Source organism: Eublepharis macularius, chromosome 12 (assembly GCF_028583425.1).
Source record: "Eublepharis macularius isolate TG4126 chromosome 12, MPM_Emac_v1.0, whole genome shotgun sequence".
In the NCBI taxonomy this organism is placed as follows: domain Eukaryota; kingdom Metazoa; phylum Chordata; class Lepidosauria; order Squamata; family Eublepharidae; genus Eublepharis; species Eublepharis macularius.
In genome coordinates, this window is record NC_072801.1 from 70,336,492 (window position 1) to 70,361,870 (window position 25,379).

General features: G+C 42.5%; 1 protein-coding gene across 1 annotated transcript; it reads right to left on the bottom strand.

The window, feature by feature from the left end:
* Nucleotides 1–432: 432 nt before the first annotated feature.
* On the bottom strand, nucleotides 433–25,108 carry LOC129339744 (vomeronasal type-2 receptor 26-like). The gene is made up of 7 exons (XM_054994327.1): nucleotides 24,871–25,108; nucleotides 15,224–15,239; nucleotides 14,809–15,100; nucleotides 9,881–10,717; nucleotides 8,731–8,958; nucleotides 3,387–3,513; nucleotides 433–1,337 (listed from the first exon to the last, which is right to left on the bottom strand). Exons 1-7 carry the CDS (start codon nucleotides 25,106–25,108, stop codon nucleotides 433–435), a joined length of 2,643 nt encoding a protein of 880 aa, XP_054850302.1.
* Between the last annotated feature and the right edge of the window lie 271 nt (nucleotides 25,109–25,379).

Here is a 25,379-nt window from a genome sequence, read left to right on the forward strand (position 1 = left end):
CCCTGGTCAAGGACAGTAGCCAACTCTGTGCTGGGGAATTCCTGGAGATTTCAGGGCGGAGCCTGGGGAAGGTGGCATTTAGGGAATCAATGGAGATCAGAAGAGATGTAATGCCGCTCTCTGAAGAGGCCCTTTTCTCCAGGGGAACTGAAAACTGTAGTAATTAGATCAGATTTAATTCTGGAAGATCTCCAGATTCTATGTGGATGATGGCAACCTTAGACAGAGCTGCTCATTCAGTGTTTAAATCACCATTAAATATCATGAGCAAAGTGAGCAGTCATATCTCTAGCTAGTAATAAAGCCAACTTTAACCCAAATGTGGATGACACAGATCTTCATTAGGGGATGAGGGGGCAACTTTGAACTATGTGGGGAAAAGTGCTTTAACAAACAAGCAAGCAAGCAAATAAATAAAATACTTGTTCATATTCACTGGTACTTTCTTGTTGTTAAATGATGCTTGTTGTTCAGTTCGGGCATCAATAAAATGATGTAGCATTTAGGTGAAAAGATGCAACCCAGCAAACCGGCACTGGAGGCCAAGATGGAGAAGATCTCCACGGCCACCATAGACTTCCCTTTGATGCTATGGTAGGTGGGAAGAAATGATGCCCAAACACTGCAAAAGACCAGCATGCTGAAGGTGATAAATTTGGCTTCATTGAAGCTATCGGGCAACTTCCTGGCGAAGAAAGCCACAGTGAAGCTGACAATGGCCAGGAAGCCCATATAGCCCAAGACACAGTAAAACATGGTGGCCGAGCCTTCGTTACATTCCACAATGATTTTATCATCGAGTGAGTGTGTGTCCATGTATGGGAAGGGAGGAGAGGAACTTTGCCAAATGGTACAAAGGCCTGCTTGAATAAATGAGCTAGAAAGGACAATCGAGTTTGTCAATCTTTTCCCCACCCACCTCCTCACTCTGGAGCCTGGTTTGGTAGCCATGAAGGCCAGAACCACAGTGATTGTTTTGGCCAACACACTGGAAAGAGCCACAGAGAAGACGATGCCAAACGAGGTTTGTCGGAGAAGACAGGTCACCCTCCCTGGCTGCCCAATGAATAGGAAGGAGCAGAGGAAGCAAAGCAGGAGGGAGATGAGGAGAATGTAGGTGAGGCTCTGGTTGTTGGCTCTGACTATGGGAGTATCGTGATTCTTTATAAAGATGATCAACACACACACAGTAGTCAGAGAAAAAGAAAGAATAAAGGAGACTAAAGCGATCCCCAAAGGTTCTTCAAAAGTCAGGAAACTCATCTTCTTGGTGAAACATTCATTCTGGGCCTGGCTTGGATACTGGTCTTCAGGACATCTGATACAGTCATCCATGTCTGAGGTAAAAGAAACAACACCACAATCATATCTCAGGAATATAATTAAACTACAGAGAGTGAAAAAATGCTCTGGGATATGAGGGGACCAAATCAGGGCCCCTGTCACAGTGACACTGTGACACTGAAAGATCTCTGTCTTTTGGTGCTACACCTCTGACGATGCCAGCCACAGCTGCTGGCGAAACGTCAGGAACTACAATGCCAAGACCACGGCAATACAGCCCGGAAAACCCACAACAACCAGAGTTAAAATGTTTTAAATGAATGACATTAAATACAGAGATGTTGATAGTTCAACCAGGAAGGCCAACTGAGAGATTGGGTCTCCTGATATTTTTAATTTTCTTGAAAAGCTTTCCTTTAAAAGCTGCCATTTCACACAAAAAAAGTGTTGGCCAAAACTGTGATTTGAGGATGGGATAGAGGTTAAATTCAAATTTGAATGACACTTGTGGAATTTTCTCAAGTATTTAATATGCCAACTCATACATCCATATGATGGACGTTCTATCAGTAGCCTCTTTGGAATTTCTCGTAAAACCTAGTTAGAAATATGTCATCAGTTCTCTTTGGAAACCTACCATACTTTGATCCCACCCTAAATTTGAAGAAAAAGGCGAGTGTATAATTAGTGGCATGAAAGTTTCTATTTTTAAAAAAAATGAGTGTTTCCTTTCAAGCAAATTCCTGTTTGCTTGTTTTAAACCTTCTTCTACTCTAAATGAAACCAAAATGAACCGCTATGTCCGAGACAGAGTCACTGAAAACAGAGGTGCCCATTTCCTTCTGCCAGCTTTGTGTGCTGAATCTCCCTTGTCTGGAATTTTGTGTTATGATGGGCCTATTTGTGTTATGAGAGCCAGTTTGGTGTTGTGGTTAAGAGCACGGAACTCTAATCTGGAGAACCGGGTTTGATTCCCTGCTCCTCCACTTTAAACCAGCTGGGTGACCTTAGGTCAGTCACAGTCTCCAGAGCTCTCTCAGCCCCACCCACCTCACAGGGTGATTGTTTTGGGGATAATAATTGTCACAACAGAGAATCTCCCGTGTGGTATTATGTCTTCACAATTGTTTTAATAAAGGATATATTAATTGAGTACTGTTTCACAAATTTGTTTATACAGAGTAAGGGATGTAATAAACAATTTGTATATTCTTTTGTTTCTCTTGACACAACCATATACTACACCATATATTGCAACCTCCCTAGACCTCAATTATACAGGCATCTTATGAGGTCTAGGGAGGTTGCAATATATGGTGTAGTATATGGTTGTGTCAAGAGAAACAAAAGAATATACAAATTGTTTATTACATCCCTTACTCTGTATAAACAAATTTGTGAAACAGTACTCAATTAATATATCCTTTATTAAAACAATTGTGAAGACATAATACCACACGGGAGATTCTCTGTTGTGACAATTACATTACCGTGTTGCTCTATTTTGTTGTACATTGGGGATAATAATGGCATACTTTGTAAACCGCTCTGAGTGGGCATTATGTTGTCCAGAAGGGCTGTGTATAAATCAAATGTTGATGTTGTTGTTGTTGTTGTTGTTACTCCTTCAGTCACTACTGCAATCCTGAGAACATTTCAGGGGAATAAGCCCAGCCCATTGAACATACCTGAATATAATTCAGAGTAGACCTGTTTTGGATTGCTCTGTCAAAATACAATCCTAAGGAATTTTTCCTAAGAGTAAGACCTATTGAACTGCAGGGAACTTTGTTCTGAGTAGACTTGCTTGTTCCCAAAGGAAATGCTGCATATTTTAAGGCCCCATTTAGTGAAGAAAGCTGCCTTTGTGGGTTGACCTGATTATACCAGTAGAAATGGGGAAAGGATTGTTCCCGAAAACATTCATTTGAAGTGGATGATGCCAGAATATCTGGGATTTACACATCTGAGTTTTACTCGCATTAGCCAATTCTGATAGTTTATAGAGAATTTCCATATCAGGAAAATGCCGCCCTCCATACTAAGGAGATACCTTATCGTGTGGTAGATTTGATAGCTCGGTACATGATTTTTTCTCCTACCTTTCTGATCAGAAATCTTCCCATGTGGACAAGGAGCACAATCATAGCAGCAATATGGCTCTCCTTCCTTCTTTCTCTTGCTGTAAGCTGGAGGGCAGTTGTCATTGCACACAGAAAGAGGTGGCACCTGTCGGTAAATATAGGAAGTGCCACTGAGAAAATGTCTGGAAATTTTTGGTTGCTGTGCAGAATGTGCAAGATGGATTTTGATAATGATATGATGGCATTTCTGATCTGGGAGCCTTCTTTATGAGAAGATGTTGCAGTAGTTCTTACAGTCTGATAGTTGCTACCAGTGTGGCCTGTCTTATGGGTGGTGCAGGACTGACATATAAAGAATGCATGGTACTTCCCACGAAGCACTGAGCAATGCAGTTATTTTTCACAGCGTAATGAAGTTCAGCTTAATGGTTACCAGACTGCTGGGGCTTTGGTCATGTCAGATTCCTTGCTGAAGAGATCTGAATATATTTTGCCAAAGAGAGCTTCTTTAAAAAGCCCACAGCATTTAATCTGGAGATCAACCAGTTCAAATGGTCGTCTCCCACAAATACAGCCTTAAACAGAATTACACTTTCTATGCACACTGACTTCAATAAACGTAAAGGGGTATAATAATTCTTAGGACTGCATTGCTGAACATTTAAGCATAGGTGGACCTAAAAGAATAGAAGATTTACATGCTGTGCATCTCTACTGGAGGATGACTGAAAGACTGAAAGTGGATTTAATAAACTAACTGAAAGGGCAGCAGAATATAGGTTTTGATTGTTATGAGCATTCAATGGAAAACAGAATGATGAAAGCAGCTTTCAGTCCTCATTGGGGTGCAAGTCTGCACCAACAGAGAGGGTGGAAAATATCCCTTCCTTTACAAATCAAGTGATGGTTAAGAACTTTCCTGTGCTGTCAGAGACAGTGTGGTGCAGTGGTTAGATTGGTGAGATTATGACCAAGGAAACCCAAGTCCAAATCCCTGATCTACCATGGAAGGTCACTGGGTGATCTTGGCCCATCACATCATCTCAGCCAGACCTACCTCAAAGGGTTGTTGTGAGACTAAAATGGAGGTCAGAAGAAATAAGCTTCTTTCAGAAAGGGAAGGTATGGATCTAATTATATATATGTATGAAAGGTTTATTGTATTTAGCCATAGGCCATTACAAGTCACAAAAAACAAGAATAAAAACAGAAACATATGCTTGAATAAAATTGATGTGACATAGTCAAAAGAATAAAATTTAAAACTAGATAAAACCATTAAACCATATAAATTATATATGGTTTAAATTCTGTATTTAAACTATAAACTACACACTACAAGGCAGTAAACAACAAACCTAGAAAACAAGAAAAAACACATTTCTAAACATAAGACACTAACAATACAATATATTGTATTGTATATATACACTAACAATATATCTATAAGATTAAGAGGAAAAGAAAAAAGAAAATTAAAAAACACCTAGATTACACTACAAATTGAGTTCATTTCTAGAGTAGAGATGGGCACGATCTGCATTATGATTTAAAAAAAAAACCATGATAATGGCAATTGCGCGATCATGACCCTGCGGATCGTGATCGTCCATGGCCAATGATCCAGCAATCGGGAGGGGCCTGGATCAGGGCAATCGGGCTCGGATCAGGGATCCAGACACTCAGGCGCCAGCAATCTATTCCCCTGGCAACGAAGCCAGGGGAATGCCTGAGCTGTGTTTGCCCTCCTTCTGTCGCCCTGAAAACTCGAATGGAAGCCCAGCTTGCCTTGATCAGCCGGGCTTCCTTCCAATCACGGACCAGCAAAGCAGTCACCAGTTGGGAGAAGACACCCAGGGGAGGGAGGGGGAAGGGGGTGTTCTGTAGCCATGGGCACTCCAATCTCATCCCTGCAAACCCTGATAGGCAGCTCTGACGGCCAAACACAGACAGCCAAACATAAACATGGAGGCCGCTGGCATCACCCACCGTTCCTGTATCGCCGGGAACAGCAGGGCGCCCCTCCGCTTTTGCCTCCATGATCCACGATCCACGGATCGGGAACGGGAGATGATCGGTGTGGATCATTTATTTGGGATCATTGCCGGCCCTGATCCATGATCAGCTGGATCATTAATTTTTTTTGGATCGTACCCATCTCTATTCTAGAGTCCCACATTCTAAATTAGTCACAAAACTGTTCCTGTTTCTTAATCCATAAATCCAGATGTCATCAAATCCTTGTTATCCACTTCATGCAAAAAGTCTATTTATGGTTTCCATTCAGTCAAGAAGTTAACTAATATCCTTTCTCTAATTAGTGCAGTAAGTTTTGCCATTAATGCAAACTCCAAAACTTTTTGTCAACCATTCCTCCACTGTATCCATTATTCCCAACAGAAAAGTCTCTGGTTTCAGCTGAAATTTAATCTTCAAAATCTTCTGAATCAATGATTGTATCTGCAACCAAAAACTCTTTGCTTTCTTACATGTCCGTCACATATGAAAAAATGTCCCTTCTTGTTTAGCACATTTCCAACATACATTTGATGCCCCCTTATACATTCTAGCAAATTTTTGAAGAGTCATATACCAACGATACATCATTTTACATTTTATAAAAATTGTCTTTAGTACTGGAGCTTAATGTAAATTTCAACCCTCTTGTCCACATATTTTGCCATTGCTCCATTAATATAATATATTTACAATATCCTATAACATAATTGTGTTAGCGGGTTTCTGACGATTCACATTTATCCTGGTGTGCCTGCACGGGAGCCCAGGATAAAAAGTACGTGGTCGAACATGGCCTCCAGAGGGCACCATTAGTGGCAGATGGCCAAGCAAGCCTGCCGAGCCCTCTGCCGCCAGACTATGTAGCCCAGCAGGAGGGGGAGGGTGATGCAGAAAGAGTGATGTGCCTGCAAGCCCTGGTGGAACCTGGGCGACGTGGCGAGAGCGATGCGCCTGCCACCCTGCGAGCCCTGCTGGAGCTGGGGCGCACCACTCTCAGTGGAGCTGGGACGATGGGGTTGTTGCCAAGTAGGCCCCCTCCCCTGCTTTAAGGCCTGCCATGAACTGTGTTAAAGTTTCCTGCATTGCCGTTTTACTGCTGCACAAAGACTGCTTTGCACGTGTGTGTTCTGATACACGTGTCAGTTTCCTGCCTGCGTGTCAATTGCCTTGCTGCTGTTATAAACTGTGTAGTTCACTGACTCCATGTTTGGTTAACCGCATAAAAGGACTCTCTTCTTGGGCAGCCCTGGCCTGCCCTGTATCTGGATTTCCCAGTGTGTGTTTGGACTGTGTTACAAGTGTGCCCCGTGCCTGCAGTGCCATCTGCCACGGACCGTGCCTGTTCCCTGCTTTGGACTGTGTTTTAAGTGCTGTTCCCCCTGCCTCCATGGAAGCCTGCCTCATATGGGCACAAGCCGCTGCTAGCAGCCGGGCGCCAGCCGGGGAGACCTCCAGCGAGCCTGGCTAGGCGCTCCCTGGTCAGTTCCCGCCTGGAGTCTCCCGCGAGCCGGTCCCCGAGCTTGCCCTCGCTACCGGGCAGCCTGCAAACCAGCCTCAGCTATGCCCAGCCGGCATCCATGTTCTCAGGCAACCAGAAGACCCAGGGAAGAAGACTGTTTTGAGAAGCCATTTCGGCGAAGCGAGCACACCACGTCCGCAGCGAGAGTACCTCGCCCCGCTCTGCATATCTTAGGAGCCGCCCCAGAGAAGGAACTAAGTGTCGACCATCCCAAGCACTTAGAGAATGCATCTCAAAGAAACCTCCGCATTCCAGAGCTGATGACATCAGGACAAGCCCTGTCCGCTGGAACATCCTTTCAGCCCACTTGGATTTCCCCCTCCCTCTTTTGTCCCCTCTTCCTGAGGTGTCACTTATCACAATCTGATTACCAAAGTGGCCCATCCAAGCCATTCAGTAACCCATTAGAACCTTTGTTTTAATCTGTGAGAACCACCAAGTACAGCACCTGCCCCAGGGTACGTTTTGGGGTATTTAAGCTGGTCTCCCAGACCACTCGGTGCTTAGGCCATTCCTATCCAGACCCCCCCTTGCTGCCCGTGGCTTAGGCCATTCCTATCCAGACCCCCCCTTGCTGTCTGTGGCTTAGGCCATTCCTATCCAGACCCCCCCCTTGCTGTCCGTGGCTTAGGCCATTCCTATCCAGACCCCCCCCTTGCTGTCCGTGGCTCAGGCCATTCCCTATCCAGACCTCCTTGCTGTCCGTCTGTGGTTCCAGTGCTGGCATTGGGCCACCCCGCTGTCATGTCTCTGCTTCGCTCTAGGATTGTGAGTATTCCCCACCATCGTTGGGAACCAGCTAATGCGAAAGTCTCTGTATTTCATACTCTGTATTTCTTAGATCTTGTGTGTTCTCTTGTATGCTTGCGCAAGGTTAGGCTTACGCCACATTGTTAGCAAATACACGTGTTTGGAACCTATTTGTAGTCTGCCTCTTTTTCACTAGAGTGTCTGGAATCGGGACCTCCGTAGACATAGGTTAAGATCCGCGCTTATTTTAAGTTACAGACTGCTATAGCTAATTTCCCCCATTAATAAGAGCAGTTCTGGTAACAGGGTGACAACAATGTGCCCACTGCCCTGCAAGCCCTGCTGGAGCCGGGGCATGCTGCTCTTGGTGGAGCCAGAGCAACAGCGAAGTGCCAGCCATGTGAGCCCCGCTGGAACCGTGGATGCGGTGGGAAGAGCGAGACCCCCCAAACTCCTCCTGCCTCTCAGCCCTCCCCAACCTCTCCTGCCTCTCAGCCCTCCCCAGACCCCTTTGCCCTCCCTACCTGCCAGCCCTCCCCAGACACCTCCTGCCTCTCAGCCATTCCCAGACCCCCCTGCTTGCCTGCCAGCCCATCCCAGACCCCTCTGCTTGTCTGCCAGCCCTTCCCAGACCCTCTGCCTGCCAGCCAGCACTTCCCAGCCCCCCCCCAGCCCTCCCCAGCCCCAGCTTTCTAGTGCCCATTGTATTTATTTGCACAATGGGCTTTGTTTCTAGTTTGTTATAATTGTTATAAATCTAGTTTGGCTACAGTTCCCCCAAAAAGGATTTTCACTTGTTGCTTAATCAAGTATTAGTGCAGCTCTTACGTTGGCAGGCAGAACTGCTTATTCAATATTCAAAGTAGTGTTAAATATAGAGAAAGCAACTAGCTACAGGACTGGCAGGAAGAGAAAGCAGGAGCATCAACCCAGGTTAATTATTCTAATGGCATCTTAAAGTTCTTTTAAATGTCACTTTAACAAGAATCCTGTTACAAAAGTAAAGGGTCAAATGATTTTTTTAAAAAAAGTTCACATGGTCCATGTACCGTAAGACCTGATGTTCTCTCTTACCTGGGTAAACCATCTATGCCACACCAGTTTTTCATCCTGAATTTTCAGTTCTTTGCCTGTCGGAACATGAGGGTCAAAACTCCCAACTTTTACTCGAATAAAAGAGTGATTTGAGAATGTCACCCAGTTTGTAACATCAAATTTTTCAATCAGTTCTCCATTAGCATCAAAATTAACAGAATCGCCTATGCTGTTGTTGAAGGAGATACTCCTTAGAGAATGGCTTAGCTAAAGAAATGGAGACAAGGTTTTAAAATTCTCCTAATTCTGTTGCTAATAGTCTCTTTTAGATGTGTTTCATTTGCTTTTAGATATGTCCAGATCCAGCCATATGTATCTTATTTTGTAAGGTCAGTGACTGTTTATCATTTCTTTACTTGCTTCTCTCTCTGTTTTAAATGTTTGTATGCTACCTTAAGGTCCTCTTAAATCTCTCAAAATTTTGGGACTTGCATGGATAAAAGCCATGTAGGATAAAGTTGTAGTAAGGGGGGGAACTGGTGAGATTTAGTGAAAATTCATGGTTTTTATCCAACCTTTGGTTAATTTATTTATATTACACAAATTAAGTGATTGATTCATAGTAAAGAAAGGAAGGTCTACATATGTTTCAACCAATGACACTGAGATTTCCTAGAAAATTAAGGATTGTGAATATTGCATATTTAGCCACATTTTACATTTATTTCTTGTTTTCTCAACAAGCACGGTTTTCTGCTTTTTCAAATTATATATTTGTTTCCTTGATGCAGTAGTATATGATTTCTAGTCTCAATTTACCCATGTAGAATTGTGTGAATCACACATATTGTGTGAATCACATATATGGCCATTTCTCATCAATGCTGAAGTGAACTTGAAACCAACTCACGTTTTCTACAGTATACATACAATGATGAATTTTTATAACACAAATAATGTTAATGGGCGGAAATGAAGTAAGAAAACCAAATTGAAAAAAAAAAGCATCTGGGATTTGATTTGCACAAAGACAGAAAAATTGAAATAAAAATCTTCACACTGGAACAGCAGAAAAGAGACACCTGAACTCATCCTTTTGGAAATGTTGCATCTGTTAAGCTCTACAAAGATTTGAAAGAGACAGGCATGCTGTCTGAAACAAGAAAAAAAAACACTGAGATAGGATTACCTGCCATGCGCTCAGATTCCAATTCTTCATCCTGACTTTGGACCTGGTTTCAGAGATAACATGTAATGCATGTGCCACTGCATAGACAGCATTGTAGATATTATAACTGTGGCCAGTCATGCTCATTTCAAAGAAAGGCCCTGGAAGATTTTCCAGCTTTTCCTTCCCTGTGCAGGCTTCCTTGGTCTCTTCACCATCACTTTCCCTGGATTTTTTCATTAAACAATCAAATGCCTGTTCCCAGAAGCCCTTGATAAAACCATCTTTTTTTGCCCAAGAAGGATTGATGCTGTAAAGAAAGGTCCTGAATCCTGTTGGCTGATTTGAATGAATCGTAAGGGATATAGCACCATGGAAATCCTGTATATCCCATTCCCTTTGATGGTTTTTTAATATGAAATCCCAATGAGCAGTGACTACCCACACTTTGCCTGTTGGTGAACTTAGGTCTACCACTTGAAGGTGCCAGCTTAAATTTTCCATTGATGGAGGTGCTCCATTAACAACAAACACATTGACTTTGCTTTCCATTAGGGTACGAAAAGTTTCAAACTTTCTTAAAAACAATTCTATCATTCCATCAACATAAGTCACTTTTTGGATTCTGTCTATAAAAGCAAAACAGATACCACTCTGGGAAAGCAAAGGAAGCAAGGTCTGTAAAAATGTTTCCCCACTGTCATCATCTATGACAAAGATTCCAACCCACACCCACTGAAAATGCACAAGCAATTGGACAAGTCCAATGTACTGATGGATGTCATTGGGGACCATCTGGTACAATGAAGAGAACAGTCTCCTGTCATTCAGTCCTGACAGAACAGAGCCATAGGAAAGCTGAAATAAAACATAGAGACGTTTTATGAATGGTGTACAATTAACATGTGGTCATAATCACAGCCAATAGATTCAAGCCTGAGTTATCCCTACAAGTTAAAATAAACAAACTGAGGGCCAAGCTACACATGACAAATGACACTTGAACGGCAAGTGTATTTCTCCCTGTTCACTTGCCCTCCACTCAATCCACTTGCCGTTCAAGTGTCATTCGTCATGTGTAGCTTGGCCCTCAGGTGATCATACTTTGGTCATATCATGAGAAGATTCACTGGGAATGATGATAATGCTAGGAAAGGTGGAAGGTAATAGGAAAAGGAGACTCAAAATGAGGTAAATGAAGCTGCAGCCTCCAGTTTGCAAGATCTGAGCAAGGCTGTTAATGATTTTTGAGGATGTTAATTCACCAAGTCACTATGGGTTGGAACTTGGGGCCAAGCTACACATGACGAATGACACTTGAACGGCAAGTGGATTGAGTGGAGAGCAAGTGAACAGGGAGAAATACACTTGCCGTTCAAGTGTCATTCATCATGTGTAAAGGGGTAACTTTTCTGAGATGAGGGGGTACGTGAAGAAGAAACTGAAAGGGAAAGTAAAAAAGGTCAAAACACTTGGGGAATCTTGGAGACTATTTAAAACTACAATCCTGGAAGCTCAAATTAAATATATACCGCTGGTTAGGAAAGGCACAAATAGGTTTAGGAAAAGGCCAGCATGGTTAACAAGCAATGTAATAGAAGCTGTAAAAGGTAAAAAGGATTCTTTTAGGCAGTGGAAAACTAGTCGGAGTGAGGTTGATAAAAAGGAGCATAAGCTGTGGCAAAAAAAGTGCAAGTCTGTGATCAGACAGGCAAAAAGGGAATATGAGGAGCATATTGCAAAGAACATAAAGAAAAACAATAAACAATTCTTTAAATATATTAGAAGTAGGAAACCAGCTAGGGAGGCCGTGGGGCCCTTGGATGACCAAGGCGTAAAAGGATTACTAAAGGGTGATAGGGAAATGGCCGAGAAGCTGAATGCGTTCTTTGCTTCTGTCTTCACTGTGGAAGATAAGAAGTGCATGCCCACTCCGGAAGCACTGACTTTGGGAGGGGTTTTGAAAGACCTGAGTCACATTGAGGTGACGAGAGAGGAGGTTATGCGACTGCTAGATAATTTAAAAACTGATAAATCACCGGGCCCAGATGGCATACATCCAAGAGTTCTGAAAGAACTCAAGTGTGAACTTGTAGATCTCCTCACAAAAATATGTAATCTGTCATTAAACTCTGCATCTGTTCCTGAGGACTGGAAGGTAGCTAATGTTGTCCCCATCTTTAAAAAAGGTTCCAGGGGAGATCCGGGAAATTACAGGCCAGTCAGCCTGACGTCAATACCGGGTAAGTTGGTGGAAACTATTATCAAAAATAAAATTAGTGGGCACATTGATGACCAAAAGCTGATGAGGAAAACTCAGCATGGGTTCTGTAAGGGAAGATCTTGTCTCACCAATCTGTTAGAGTTCTTTGAGGGAGTGAACAAACAAGTGGACAAGGGAGACCCGATAGATATTGTTTATCTTGACTTCCAGAAAGCTTTTGACAAAGTTCCTCATCAAAGGCTCCTAAGTAAGCTCAGTAGCTATGGGATAAAGGGCCAAGTCCTCTTGTGGATCGAAAACTGGCTAATTAATAGGAAACAGAGAGTGAGCATAAACGGGCACTTCTCACAGTGGAGGGTGGTGAGCAGTGGGGTGCCACAGGGGTCGGTATTGGGTCCAATGCTTTTTAACTTGTTTATTAATGATTTGGAATTGGGATTAAGCAGTGAAGTGGCTAAATTTGCAGATGACACGAAATTGTTCAGGGTGGTGAAAGCCAGAGAGGATTGTGAGGCACTCCAAAGGGATCTGTCAAGGCTAGAAGAGTGGGCATCCATGTGGCAAATGAGGTTCAATGTAGCCAAGTGCAAAGTAATGCACATTGGAACCAAAAATCCAAAATATAAATACAAGTTGATGGGGTCTGAACTGGCGGAGACTGACCAAGAGAGAGATCTTGGAGTCATGATAGATAACTCACTAAAAACGTCAGCACAGTGTGCGACTGCCATAAAAAAAGCTAATGCTATGCTAGGGGTTATTAGGAAAGGGATTGAAAACAAATCAGCTGGTATCATAATGCCTCTGTATAAATCGATGGTGAGGCCTCATTTGGAGTACTGTGTACAGTTCTGGTCGCCACACCTTAAAAAAGATATCATAGCACTGGAAAAAGTACAGAGAAGGGCAACTAAAATGATTAAAGGGTTGGAACACTTTCCCTACGAGGAAAGATTGAGGCGCTTGGGGCTCTTTAGCCTGGAGAAAAGACGACTGAGGGGAGACATGATAGAGGTTTACAAGATAATGCACGGGTTAGAGAAGGTCGAGAAAGATGTGTTTTTCTCCCTTTCTCACAATACAAGAACTCGTGGGCACTCTATGAAATTATTGAGCAGTCGGGTTAGAACAGATAGAAGAAAATACTACTTTACACAAAGGGTGATAAACACATGGAATTCGTTGCCACAGGAGGTGGTGGCAGCTACAAGCATTGCCAGCTTCAAGAGGGGACTGGACAAATATATGGAGCAGAGGTCCATCAGTGGCTATTAGCCACAGGAGATAGATGGTATTCTCTTTGTGGGGAGGTGGTGCTCTGTTGTCTTGGTGCTGGAAGGAAGGCAGTGGGAGGGCTTCTGGTGTCCTGGCCTCACTGACAGTCCTTTAGATGGCACTGGATTTCTAGCCACTGTGTGTGACAGAATGTTGGACTGGATGGGCCACTGGCCTGATCCAACATGGCTTTGCTTATGTTCTTATGTTCTTATGTTCTTAGCTTGGCCCTTGGAAGCAACTTGATGGCACATAATACACACACACAGATTTGCACATGTCTTATTTATGAGTAAAGGAGATATCTGTTTTCTAAAGTTTCCCCTTAGGAAGACTCATGTGGGAATCCACAAGCACTTGTAGGGAAGGGACAATCTCATTTCCACACTTATCACACTTCTTCTCCTGGCATTAGCAGCAGTACTGGTCATGATGAATACCCAATTAAAGTGGCCATGTAGGCATGAATACAGTGCATAAATTAAGAGCACGTGTTGTTGTTAATTGGAAATTAACTTCTATTTTTATAAGAAGTGTATCGGTTTCATATTATTTCTAGTAGTTCTCAATTCTTGAAGTTACTTTACTTAAACCCAGTCACATAGATCTTCTCTCATGCTTCACACACAGATTGCCTACATTAGATATGAATTTCTATCTCAGTTACAAGTAAGACCATTTCTCAGGCGCGCGCACAGTTTGCCTGCTTTCTCCTGACTGAATGTTATTTCACAAACACACAGTTCAGGCTCCCACACAGGTTATATTTCTCTCAGACAGCATACACAAGCTCAGGCTGAACACAGCTTGCCCGCTTTCTCCTGACTAAATATTTCTCTCAGAACTGCTTAAAAATACTGTTTGCCCCTTTGAGGAGGGCATCTAATGTTGTATGGGAGGTGGGATCAGTTTTCTGACCCATACTCCTGTTGCTCTGGAGGAAATGGCTGTAGCCTTAATGGCCATGGCCATGGCCTCATGAGCTCTCTTCAGAGAGAGAGGTATTCATGAACACTTGTTCCAGATGATCTCCTGATCAGATCAAGTTCAAAAGAAAAATCTCACCACGACACTCAGTTCACCATTCAGTTCCTACAAATTAGTCTTCTCAGTCTTCCCCAGCATGACTTCTAGCATGAGATAACGGAAATTACGGCTTTTGAATTCTGCATAATTGAATTATTGCCTGGAAACATCTGGGTAAAAGCAGCAGGCACCTCATAAATCATCAAGGTTTTGTGACCAGGTTTGAATTGGTCTGTGATTAACTGACTGTCTGAAATTATTATTCCAGAATAATTATTCCAGAGAATCTCTATTGAATGTTTCTTCGGAAAGGCAAAAATGTTTACAAAAATGCAAGTGATTTCAAGTTAGGTACATGGATGTTTTCCTATCACTATTCTTTAGATGGAATACAATATTCTGTGTTTCCTTCTATAGAATTTACCTGTGGAGTCTTGTAAATGTTTAAGATGGTGGCCATGTAGAGGGAAGTTTTAGATTCAAGACCTCCAATGATAGCTATCAGATTACTCTGGACATCACACTTGTAGTTGGGGACAAATTTATGGTGCAAGGAAAGCAGCTGTAGTGTAGCCTTGTAAGTCATAGGTGCACTGTAGTAGCTGTCATAGAGGTGGAATCCCAAAGTGATGTTAGGTAAGATCCTGGGATCATTGTTGATCTCCTTCACAGCAAATGCCAAGGCAAGAATGTGCTGATAGTTCTTTACCTCCACGCTGCAATGAGATACATGAAACTTAACAATGGGACTAAAGACAACGTAGCATCAGGAAATTTCCTATAGCATGAGTTTTGACCAGCAGTAACCATTCTGGTTACTGCAGTAACCATTCTGTTACTCTAATAGGTAGTCTCCTTATTAGTTGGGGGAATTAGCTTAAAGGAGACAAGCGAGAGAGGGTGACTGGGATTCCCTACCTATTTTTACAGGAATTATTCCTTTAAGAGAACTCTCAAAATAAAGCAGCCAGAAGTTCCACCAGAAAGGTTTTTTTTATTAAGAGAGAAATAAAAAAGGTAAACATATACTACACACATAAGAGGCTAACTAAGAGGAAATCATGGAGGAAAGGGGAGAAATTTGAGGGAAGGTGAAAGTTATCAGTCTCAAAGGTAGCAGTGAAACAACCAGCATTTTACCCTGAGAAGAGGCCCAAACAGATTTGTGTGTGTGTGTGTGTACAGATCCAAGAACACACATACACGCACAAGTGGTTAGTGAGCCCAGACATTGGGCAAAATGCCTCCTGAGGCAAGCTGACATCTTCATCCCAAAACAATAACTGAATGGGTTTTCTGGAGGGGGATGATGAGTTGAGAGAGGCTTGATAAGTCCTCCTGAGGTGGACTATAGGAGTAAACGGTGCTCAATGACCCTCAAAGTACCGGATGGGGAAAGCTACCAGATTTACTGAATAGAATTGCTAGATTAGGGTAAATGGGTGAGGGCAAGTAAGGCTGATTAATCAAAAGTTTCCTGGGAACCTCATTGTCCTATGTTTTGCATCTATCCGAGGTAAGGAGAGAGTTGTTCATCAGCCAGTTGTTCTGACTCTGTCTTTGAAATATTTTCTCAAGCTCTTACCTGGATGGCATCCGTTTTGTTTTATTTCAGGCCATATCTTGCACATATGCTATATGAAGAAGGATGTTTATGTATTGTCGAAGGCTTTCACGGCCGGAGAATGATGGTTGTTGTGGGTTTTCCGGGCTGTATTGCCGTGGTCTTGGCATTGTAGTTCCTGACGTTTCGCCAGCAGCTGTGGCTGGCATCTTCAGAGGTGTAGCACCAAAAGACAGAGATCTCTCAGTGTCACAGTGTGGAAAAGATGTAGGTCATTTGTATCTACTCAGGAGGGGTGGGGTTGAGCTGAGTCATCCTGTAAGAGTTTCCCAGGGTGTGGAATGCTAATGGCGGGAGGCTTCACTGTATCCTGAGGAGGTTCTTTTGCATATGGATTGGTGCTTGATGTGCTAATCTTCTCTGCAGGGCTATTGTCGGGTGTGGAGTGTTTTGTTGGCCTGGTGTTTTTCAGAACTGGAGCCCATGCTCTGTTCATTCTTAAGGTTTCTTCTTTCCTGTTGAAGTTTTGCTTATGCTTGTGAATTTCAATGGCTTCCCTGTGCAGTCTGACAAAGTAGTTGGAAGTGTTGTCCAGTATTTTGGTGTCCTGGAATAAGATACTGTGCCCTGTTTGAGTTAGGCTATGTTCAGCCACGGCTGATTTTTCAGGTTGTCCAAGTCTGCAGTGTCTTTCATGTTCTTTTATTCTTGTCTGGATGCTACGCTTTGTGGTCCCGATGTAAACTTGTCCACAGCTGCAGGGTATACGGTATACGCCTGCAGAGGTGAGGGGGTCTCTACTGTCTTTTGCTGATCGTAGCATCTGTTGTATTTTTTGGGTGGGTCTGAATACTGCTTGAAGGTTATGCTTTTTCATAAGCTTTCCCATCTGATCAGTAATTCCCTTGATATATGGCAAAAACACTTTTCCTGTAGGCGACTGTTTTTCCTTGGTTGTTTGATTCATCCTGGGTTTGATTGCTCTTCGGATTTCATTTCTGGAGTAGCCATTTTCCTGAAGTGCGTGGTTTAGATGATTAATTTCCTCATTGAGAAAGCGCGGCTCACATATCCGTCTTGCACAATCCACTAATGTTTTCATTATGCCTCTTTTCTGTCGGGGGTGGTGATTGGAGCATGGGCTCCAGTTCTGAAAAACACCAGGCCAACAAAACACTCCACACCCGACAATAGGCCTGCAGAGAAGATTAGCACATCAAGCACCAATCCATATGCAAAAGAACCTCCTCAGGATACAGTGAAGCCTCCCGCCATTAGCATTCCACACCCTGGGAAACTCTTACAGGATGACTCAGCTCAACCCCACCCCTCCTGAGTAGATACAAATGACCTACATCTTTTCCACACTGTGACACTGAGAGATCTCTGTCTTTTGGTGCTACACCTCTGAAGATGCCAGCCACAGCTGCTGGCGAAACGTCAGGAACTACAATGCCAAGACCACGGCAATACAGCCCGGAAAACCCACAACAACCAAGGATGTTTATGATTTCATATCTATAAACTGCTCCTCAGCAGGCAACTCCTGATAACAACTCCTCTGAATTAGGTGTAGCATCAGTATTCTGCAGCTCTCCACTGTCCTGGCAATTCTACTTGCAATGTATGTTATTGTTTCAGGTCATTACATATTTAGTTTTCAAACTAAAGGAAATAATCATTGCAAAATATATTGTAACAGTTTCTGGAACAATGAATGAAAAGTAATTTGAACATTTACACTAAATATAGTGGCACCTTAGAGATCAATAAAGTTTTCATCATGTAAGCGTTCGAGAGTCAAAGATCTTTTCTTCAGATCCACGCCTTCTTGTTCAGACGCATGCGTTCTGATATTATTATACATTCACATTTATCCTTACACCAAGCCTATCAAGATGGGTAACCGTGTTAGTCTGTCTGTAGCAGACTACACAGTATCTGAAGACATGAGCTGTGACTCATGAAAGCTCATACCCTACCACGAATTTCGTTAGTCTTATAGATGTTACTGGACTATTGCTCTTTTCTACTAACCCTATCAAATAGACAGGAATTGTTTCCTTCATACAGGAGTTAATGGAGATGAAGCTAAGGAAATAGTGCTGCTTAAAGGGCTGTCAGAGAGTACATGGGTGAAGCAAGAAGTAACCAAGGCACATTCTGATCAATCTTATGGATGCTCACTCAGGGCCAAGCTACACATGACGAATGACACTTGAACGGCAAGTGGATTGAGTGGAGGGCAAGTGAACAGGGAGAATTACACTTGCTGTTCAGGTGTCATTCGTCATGTGTAGCTTGGCCCTCAGTCACAAGTCACCAAGTTCAATGGCACTTCTTTCCCGGTAAATGCATACAGCTGTAAATTAGACAAGGCTTTCAACTCAGGGCCAAGCTACACATGACGAATGACACTTGAATGGCAAGTGTATTTCTCCTTGTTCGCTTGCCCTCCACTCAATCCACTTGCCGTTCAAGTGTCATTCGTCATGTGTAGCTTGGCCCTCATACTCTGCCACTAATGGAATAAAATCAAGGAAGCCTGAGCATTTCCACCAGTTTTGTGTGGATTAGTTTAAATCCTGTTATAAAGAAAAAGAATGTGGGTGGGTAGAGCAGTTTAATTAAGTTCGGGGCGCAAGTCCAAGGTAGACAGCAACCCTATTATTTATGCATCTAGAAAACTGAAATGTCCAGTTTTCTTTTGTGCTGGAATTCTAAATATTATAATGATGTGAATGTATTTATGTGCTTTCTTTATAAATACAGTGTTTGCATTCAGATATGTTGCTTGAATGAGGGCTTGAGAAACATAGAGGGAGTGAAACATTTCTGTTTTGAAAAATATCAGTTTTTTTAAAAAAATATAAATTATTGGAGGTGAAGGAAGAGATACTGATAAATGGAAAACAACTGAAAGAATGAAATACAGGAAGAGACTAGAACTTGTTTTGTTAAGTAAACAAGATATTTTAAAAGCAAGACAAAGAAGATAACTGAAACACCTTATTGTCCCCTGGAAGTTTGGTTTTCACGTTGGGTGGGATTCCATCCCCCCCCAACTAAAAACTTTCCAATTAAATGATGTTCTTCCTTAGGAAACAACCCTTCAAAAAGGAGATAATCTACTCTTCATGCTTTCTTTCTTTTGCTGCATTATCTGTTTGAATTATCTATTATCTGCTGTATTATCTGTTTGAATGAAAAACCTACATCTAATTTTAAAAAGAGTGGACAAATCCTTACATTGCATCCTCGATCAACATTGGAGAGGGTTCCTCACTAAACTGTAAAGGGCTGTGCTGGAAAAAGGTCTGAGAAACAATCCCTCCAATGATAAGATTCCCCAGCTCATAATACTCATGTGGAATAGGAAAGGGATTGTTTCTGTTGCACTGCATGGAATGAGTCTTCATGTGGGGGTGAATGGAATGTGTACTCCACATGAACAGCAGCAGCCCAAGCATCGACACCAATATCTTGAGTCTCAAGGAGTAAGGCAGATGATAGTTAGTAAATAAATAGAAGAATACGAGCTGGATTTGGACTCTTCTGTTTTCATTCTCCTGGTTGCAGATTGCTTTGAATTGTATCTGACTACTGATATCCTGCTTTGATATCAATTCTTGCCCTTGTAGTTTCCCTCTCTATACAGGCTTTGTGTTGTAGAATCATGTGCCACAGTGTGCAGTTGCAGCTCTCTGGGATGTTTCAACAGCTGTGTGCTGAGGTCTGTGAGTATCTTTTAAAGGAAGATCCAGAAGGAGGTGATACTAAAGGAGATCGCTCGGACTAGCTGAAGTCTGATGAAGCTACTTATAGTATGTTCCATCTGTTAAAAGTCACAGGGCTGTCAGCACAGACATAATCTAGAGGAATTGTATGCAGAGTTAATTTGGTGTAACTCTCTGCATAGGATGGCACTATCCAAAGTGGGAACAGGAAACAGAACAGAATATTGCCTACCCTGGCTCTTTGAAGAAGCTAAATTCAGGGTTTTCTGTGTTGTCTATTTTCCCTGAGGCCAGTAGAAATCCCATAGTTACTGTCAAGGAGGAGAACTCAACCAGAAAAGCACCAATAATGTCCGGAGAGAAAATTAGCTCCCCCAAGTCCTGAAACTGCAGTGGCATCATAGGAGGAAAGTGCCTAGTAAAAGTTTTCGGTTTTTTCCCGCTTCCATTTTCCTGAGAGGTCACCAAGCCTCTAATTTGAGCCTTTGCATAATATGAAGGAGCAGGTGGTAAATGGACCATTTCATCAAGACTGTCGCCGTCCACAGCCAGTGTATGCTCAACCTATTCATCTTATAATTAATGTGAGGCTTCGTTTACAGGCTATATTTCTTATGGAGGCTCTCATGAGTGCTGTTGAGCAATTGCCCTTGGGCTCCATCTGAAGTGCCTGGTATGACTGACTGACAGACAAATCTCTTGCATGACAGACTTTTTGCTTGATGGACATAGTGCATATTCAACACAAACAATCATTAAATAAATGCCCCCTCCCTTCCCTGTCAGTTTCACCACCCCAAATCCTTCACCTTTCAAACCACAAACATTATTTTCCCCAAAGGACTGGAGAATAACTAGTTGTAGTACATGTTCCAAGGTGATGCAAAAACGATGAGGGAAAGTTGGCCCTGAAAACTACAGTTCCTTCAATACCAGCAGGAAATCAAGTTAGGAAAGAAAAAGAATCATAGAATCTTAGAATCATAGGGTTTGAATGGACATCTATGATCATCTAGTCCAATCTCCTGCACAATGCAGGAAATTCACTAAGCCCCCCCCCCCCACCCCACCCCACATACACACCCAGTGAGTCTTACTATGTACCCGGAAGAGGCAAAACACCATGAGGATCCCTAGCCAAACTGGCCTGGAGAAATTGCTACCTGACCTCAAGCTGGTGATCAGCCTTACCCTGGGCATGTAAGAAGGGACAACAAAAGCTAAACACTGATATAACTCTTCCTGCCTTCCCTCTCGTGATCTGCCTAGGAATAAGGGTCTAACTACTTGTCATTTCTTCTTCTCAGCTTTTCCCAGTCTATCTTCCTACTAGTTAATTATATAGTGGTGAATGTTACTGGCTGTCAGACACATAAGCAAAACACACTCAATCAAATTATTCCTGGTTTAAAAAATGCCAATGACTCAAGTATGGGTGCTCAAGAGAAGGGCAGGTAGGGTTAATTCATAGAATCATAGAATCCAAGAACTGGAAGGGCCTTACAGACCATCTCGTCCAATGGCCTGCAGGAACAGCCTAAAGCATCTCCAACAAGTATTTGTCCAGCTGCTCCTTGAAGACTGCTGATGAAGGGGAACCCACCACATCCCAAGGCAGATTATTCCACTGCTGAACTACTCTTAATGTGACGTTTTTCCTAATGTTCAGCCAGTACCTTCCCTCCTGAATTTTAAACCCATTGTTCCAAATCCTATCCTCTGATGTCAACAGGAACAGCTCCCTTCCTTCCTCTAAGTGACAGCCTTTTAAATACTTAAAGAAACAATCATGTGTCCCCTCAGCCTCCTCTTCTTCAAATTGAACATTCCCAGTCCTTCAGTCTTTCCTCGTAGGGCTTGGTCTCCAGGCCCCTGATCATCTTGGTTGCTCTCCTCTGCACCCATTCCAATTTGTCCACATAGTTTTTGAAGTGAGGCCTCCAGAACTTTATATTATATTATATTATATTATATTATATTATATTATATTATATTATATTATATTATATTATATTATATTATATTATATTATATTATATTATATTACTAATAATAACATGCTTTGTAATCTGCTCTGAGTGGGCATTAAATTGTCCTGAAGGGCAGTATATAAATCAAATGTTGCTGTTATTGTTGTTGTTATTACTCTAGGTGGGGTCTGACCAATGTAATATATAGTGAAACAATGACATCCTCTAATTTGGATGTTATGTCTTTGTTGATACACCTCATGATTGTATTCACTTTTTTTGCTGCTGCCTCACACTGACTGCTCATATTTAGCTCCCTATACACCCATATCCCAAGATCTTATTCACACACAATGCTACCCCACAGTGTTTCCCTCATCCAGTATTCATGCTTTGCATTTTCGTTACCCAAGCGGAGAACCTGGCACTTTTCCATGTTAAGTCATATGTTATTCAAATCTGCCCATTATCCTAGTGTGTTCAGATCTCATTGAATTCTGTTCCTATCTTCAAGGGTGTTTGCTACTCTTCCCAGTGTGGTGTCATCTGCAAATTTAATGAGGAATCCCTTCACATCCTCATCCAGATCATTTATAAAAGTATTGAAAAGCACTGGAACAAGAACCGAGCTCTGTGGCACTCCACTGGGCATCTCTCTCCAATCAGAAGTGATGCCATTGACAACTAATCTTTGGGTGTCCCTTATCCATCTAACCATCCTACAGTCCAGTCCACAGTCCACCAGTTTACCTATCAGAACATCTTGTGGAACCTTTTGAAAGCTTTAGTGAAATGCATTACTTGTCATATGTAAGGATCAAAGCTAGGGATGCCAGGCCCCCACCTGGCTCACATAGGAGGATTTTTGACATGCACACTGGTTCAGGGGCGGCGCCAGGGTTTCTGGTGCCCGAGGCTGTTGGTGCAGCGTGGTTTGAACTGCAGCTGAGCTATGAATAAGGCTTCCACACACTTATAGTAGTAAAAGAGTATGTACATTTATTTTACAGTGACTTATATATACAGGACTTTGTTCTCACTGTCTTTTTTTAAAAAAAAAATATTGGAGAGTACATCAAATATAACAAACATTCCCCGTCTTATCTAGATTATATCATCCCCCCTTCCCCCCCTCCTTATAGACTTCCAACAGCTTTCCAACCCTTAACCCATCTTATTATTTAAATTATTCTTAACTGTCATTTTACTAAATCTTATATATATTATGTCACTTGTTCTAAGCATATTCAAATTGTTCTAACTCTCCGGTTTACTAATATGTCCAATCTATCTTATCTTGTTTAACCTATCTGTTTATAATACATTCTTCTTAGTACTAATAATAGCCTAGATTAATTAATAGCTAAATTTCCACATTAAGACTTTGTTCTCACTGTCAAAGTGCTTTGCCAAGCACTTAATGGAACAAGCTCCACACTTTCACCAGACACAGCTGGCTTATATACATCCATAGCACCCCCCAGTGTCCAATCCCAGCACATCAGGTGACATGACTAAGCTGTTTCTTCGCTCTTGCATCATCCAAGGACCTGTCAAATAGATCTTTTACATCAGTTATGACAGACAGACCTAAACAGCAAGATGCACACATGCTTCTTGGCTCATTATGTCAACACTCCTCCTTGAGACAAGAGGCATGATACCCAGCATTTCATTGCATTTAGCCAACATTTCCTGGTTTTGTCCCTTTGTCAACAGATCTGCACAATTTTCATTTGACCTACAATGACTTAAACATACTACACCTCTGTGAATGGCATCACGTACATTTTGGTATCGGATCATAATATGTTTACTTCTGGCACGTATTTTTTGGTGTTGTGCCAATTGCTCTGCAGCAGAACTGTCACACTTTATTTTCACTGGCAATGGACATTGGATATTCAGATCCCCCAATAACTTTATTACCAATTCCAGTTGCAGAATACAATCACTTAATGAGGCAAATTCCGCCTCACACGAGCTAGTCACCACTAATGTTTGTCTTTGTGATTTCTAATATACTAGTGCTCCCAGAACTTGTATAAGATACCCAGAAGTAGACCTTCCTTCATCATTACCCCATGATGCATCACTAAAGGCGACCACTTCAGTACTTTTTGTACTGTTTAGTACAAGCCTGTGTTCAGAAGTTCCCTTCAAATAATGCAGCACCCTTTTTGCTGCTTGCCAGTCCCTTTCACCGGGATCTGCACACTGCCTACACAACCACTGCACCACATAACCCAGATCAGGGTGTCTCCAGCAGGACAAATACAGCAGTGACCCAACGAATGATTGGTATTTTGTTTTATTTTCTAAAGGAGTATTCCTTGGCTCCTTAAGACACCCAGCAGACATGGGAGTTTGCATTTCTTTTGCCTCTGACATTCCATGCTGCTTCAGCAACTTTTATTTTATTGCTTTGACTCAGCTCAAAACACCCTGAGCTGTTTCTGGTGATTTGCATACCTAAGTAGTTGGATATAGGTCCCAAAAACCTTGTTTTAAACACACCAGTTATTGATGGTTGTTGTGGGGTTTCTGGGCTGTATTGCCGTGGTCTTGGCATTGTAGTTCCTGACGTTTCGCCAGCAGCTGTGGTTGGCATCTTCAGAGGTGTAGCACCAAAAGACAGAGACCTCTCAGTGTCACAGTGTGGAAAAGATGGAACATGGAACATCTTTTCCACACTGTGACACTGAGAGATCTCTGTCTTTTGGTGCTACACCTCTGAAGATGCCAGCCACAGCTGCTGGCGAAACGTCAGGAACTACTATGCCAAGACCACGGCAATACAGCCCGGAAAACCCACAACAACCATCGTTCTCCGGCTGTGAAAGCCTTCGACAATACACACAAGTTATTGCTTGTTGGAATTCATCCAATTCCTCGGTTGACTTACAAAGAAAACAGAGATCATCCACATAGCACAGTAGGTAACATTGCTTCTTTCCACTCTTCTTTGTATATAACCATGGATCAGCCTCTGCTTGTCTAAACACAAGGCTAGCTAGTGCCTTTGATAAACACAAATTCCAGCACTGTGCTGCCTGTTTCAACCCGTAGATGGACTTGTGCAGTTTTAATACACAACCTTTTTGTTTAGAATCAAAACCTGGAATTTGTTCCATATATACCTCTTCTTCCAAGTTTGCATTCAGAAAGGCAGTTTCTACATCAAAGTGATAAACAGCTAAGCCCTCTGCACTTGCTTTGCACAGAGCAGCTCTGAAGGTTTCCCCCCTTCAGAGGTGAAAACACTGAATCATAATCCTGCCCCTGTATTTGGGAGTATCCCTTTGCCACAAGGCGAGCCTTGTGCTTAACACCTCCGTTAGGGTCATATTTCACATTATACAACCACTTACAGCCCACTGGGCTTTTCCCTTCTGGCATTTCAGACAGAGAGAACACTTTGTGATCTACGAGGGACTCATATTCCTGTCGCATAGCAGCGAACCAAGCCTCTCTTTCAGACCCATCTAGCCACAAAACCTCTTGTTAGTCAGCCGGTTCTGGCACCCACACAAAATTTACTTGCAGCAGATCTGGCTCAAAGCCATATCTCACAGGAGGCACTTCTTTTGTGGAGCGTTGTGACACTCTTGGAACTTTCATACCAGGACTCTGAGACTGTGTAGGAGATTTCTCTTCCCTTTTAACCTCCTGCTCATGAATCACATTCTGTGGCTGACTTTTGTCACTCTGAGCCTCCTTGTGC

Coding starts and splice junctions, on each gene's coding strand:
- LOC129339744 (XM_054994327.1), bottom strand. CDS start 25,108: ATGCGACAGGAATATGAGTCCCTCGTAGATCACAAAGTGTTCTCTCTG. Junction 10,718..14,808: donor ACATTTACAAGACTCCACAG/GTAAATTCTATA, acceptor GTTTTATTTCAG/CTTTCCTATGGCTCTGTTCT. Junction 1,338..3,386: donor GAAGATTTCTGATCAGAAAG/GTAGGAGAAAAA, acceptor CTTTTACCTCAG/ACATGGATGACTGTATCAGA.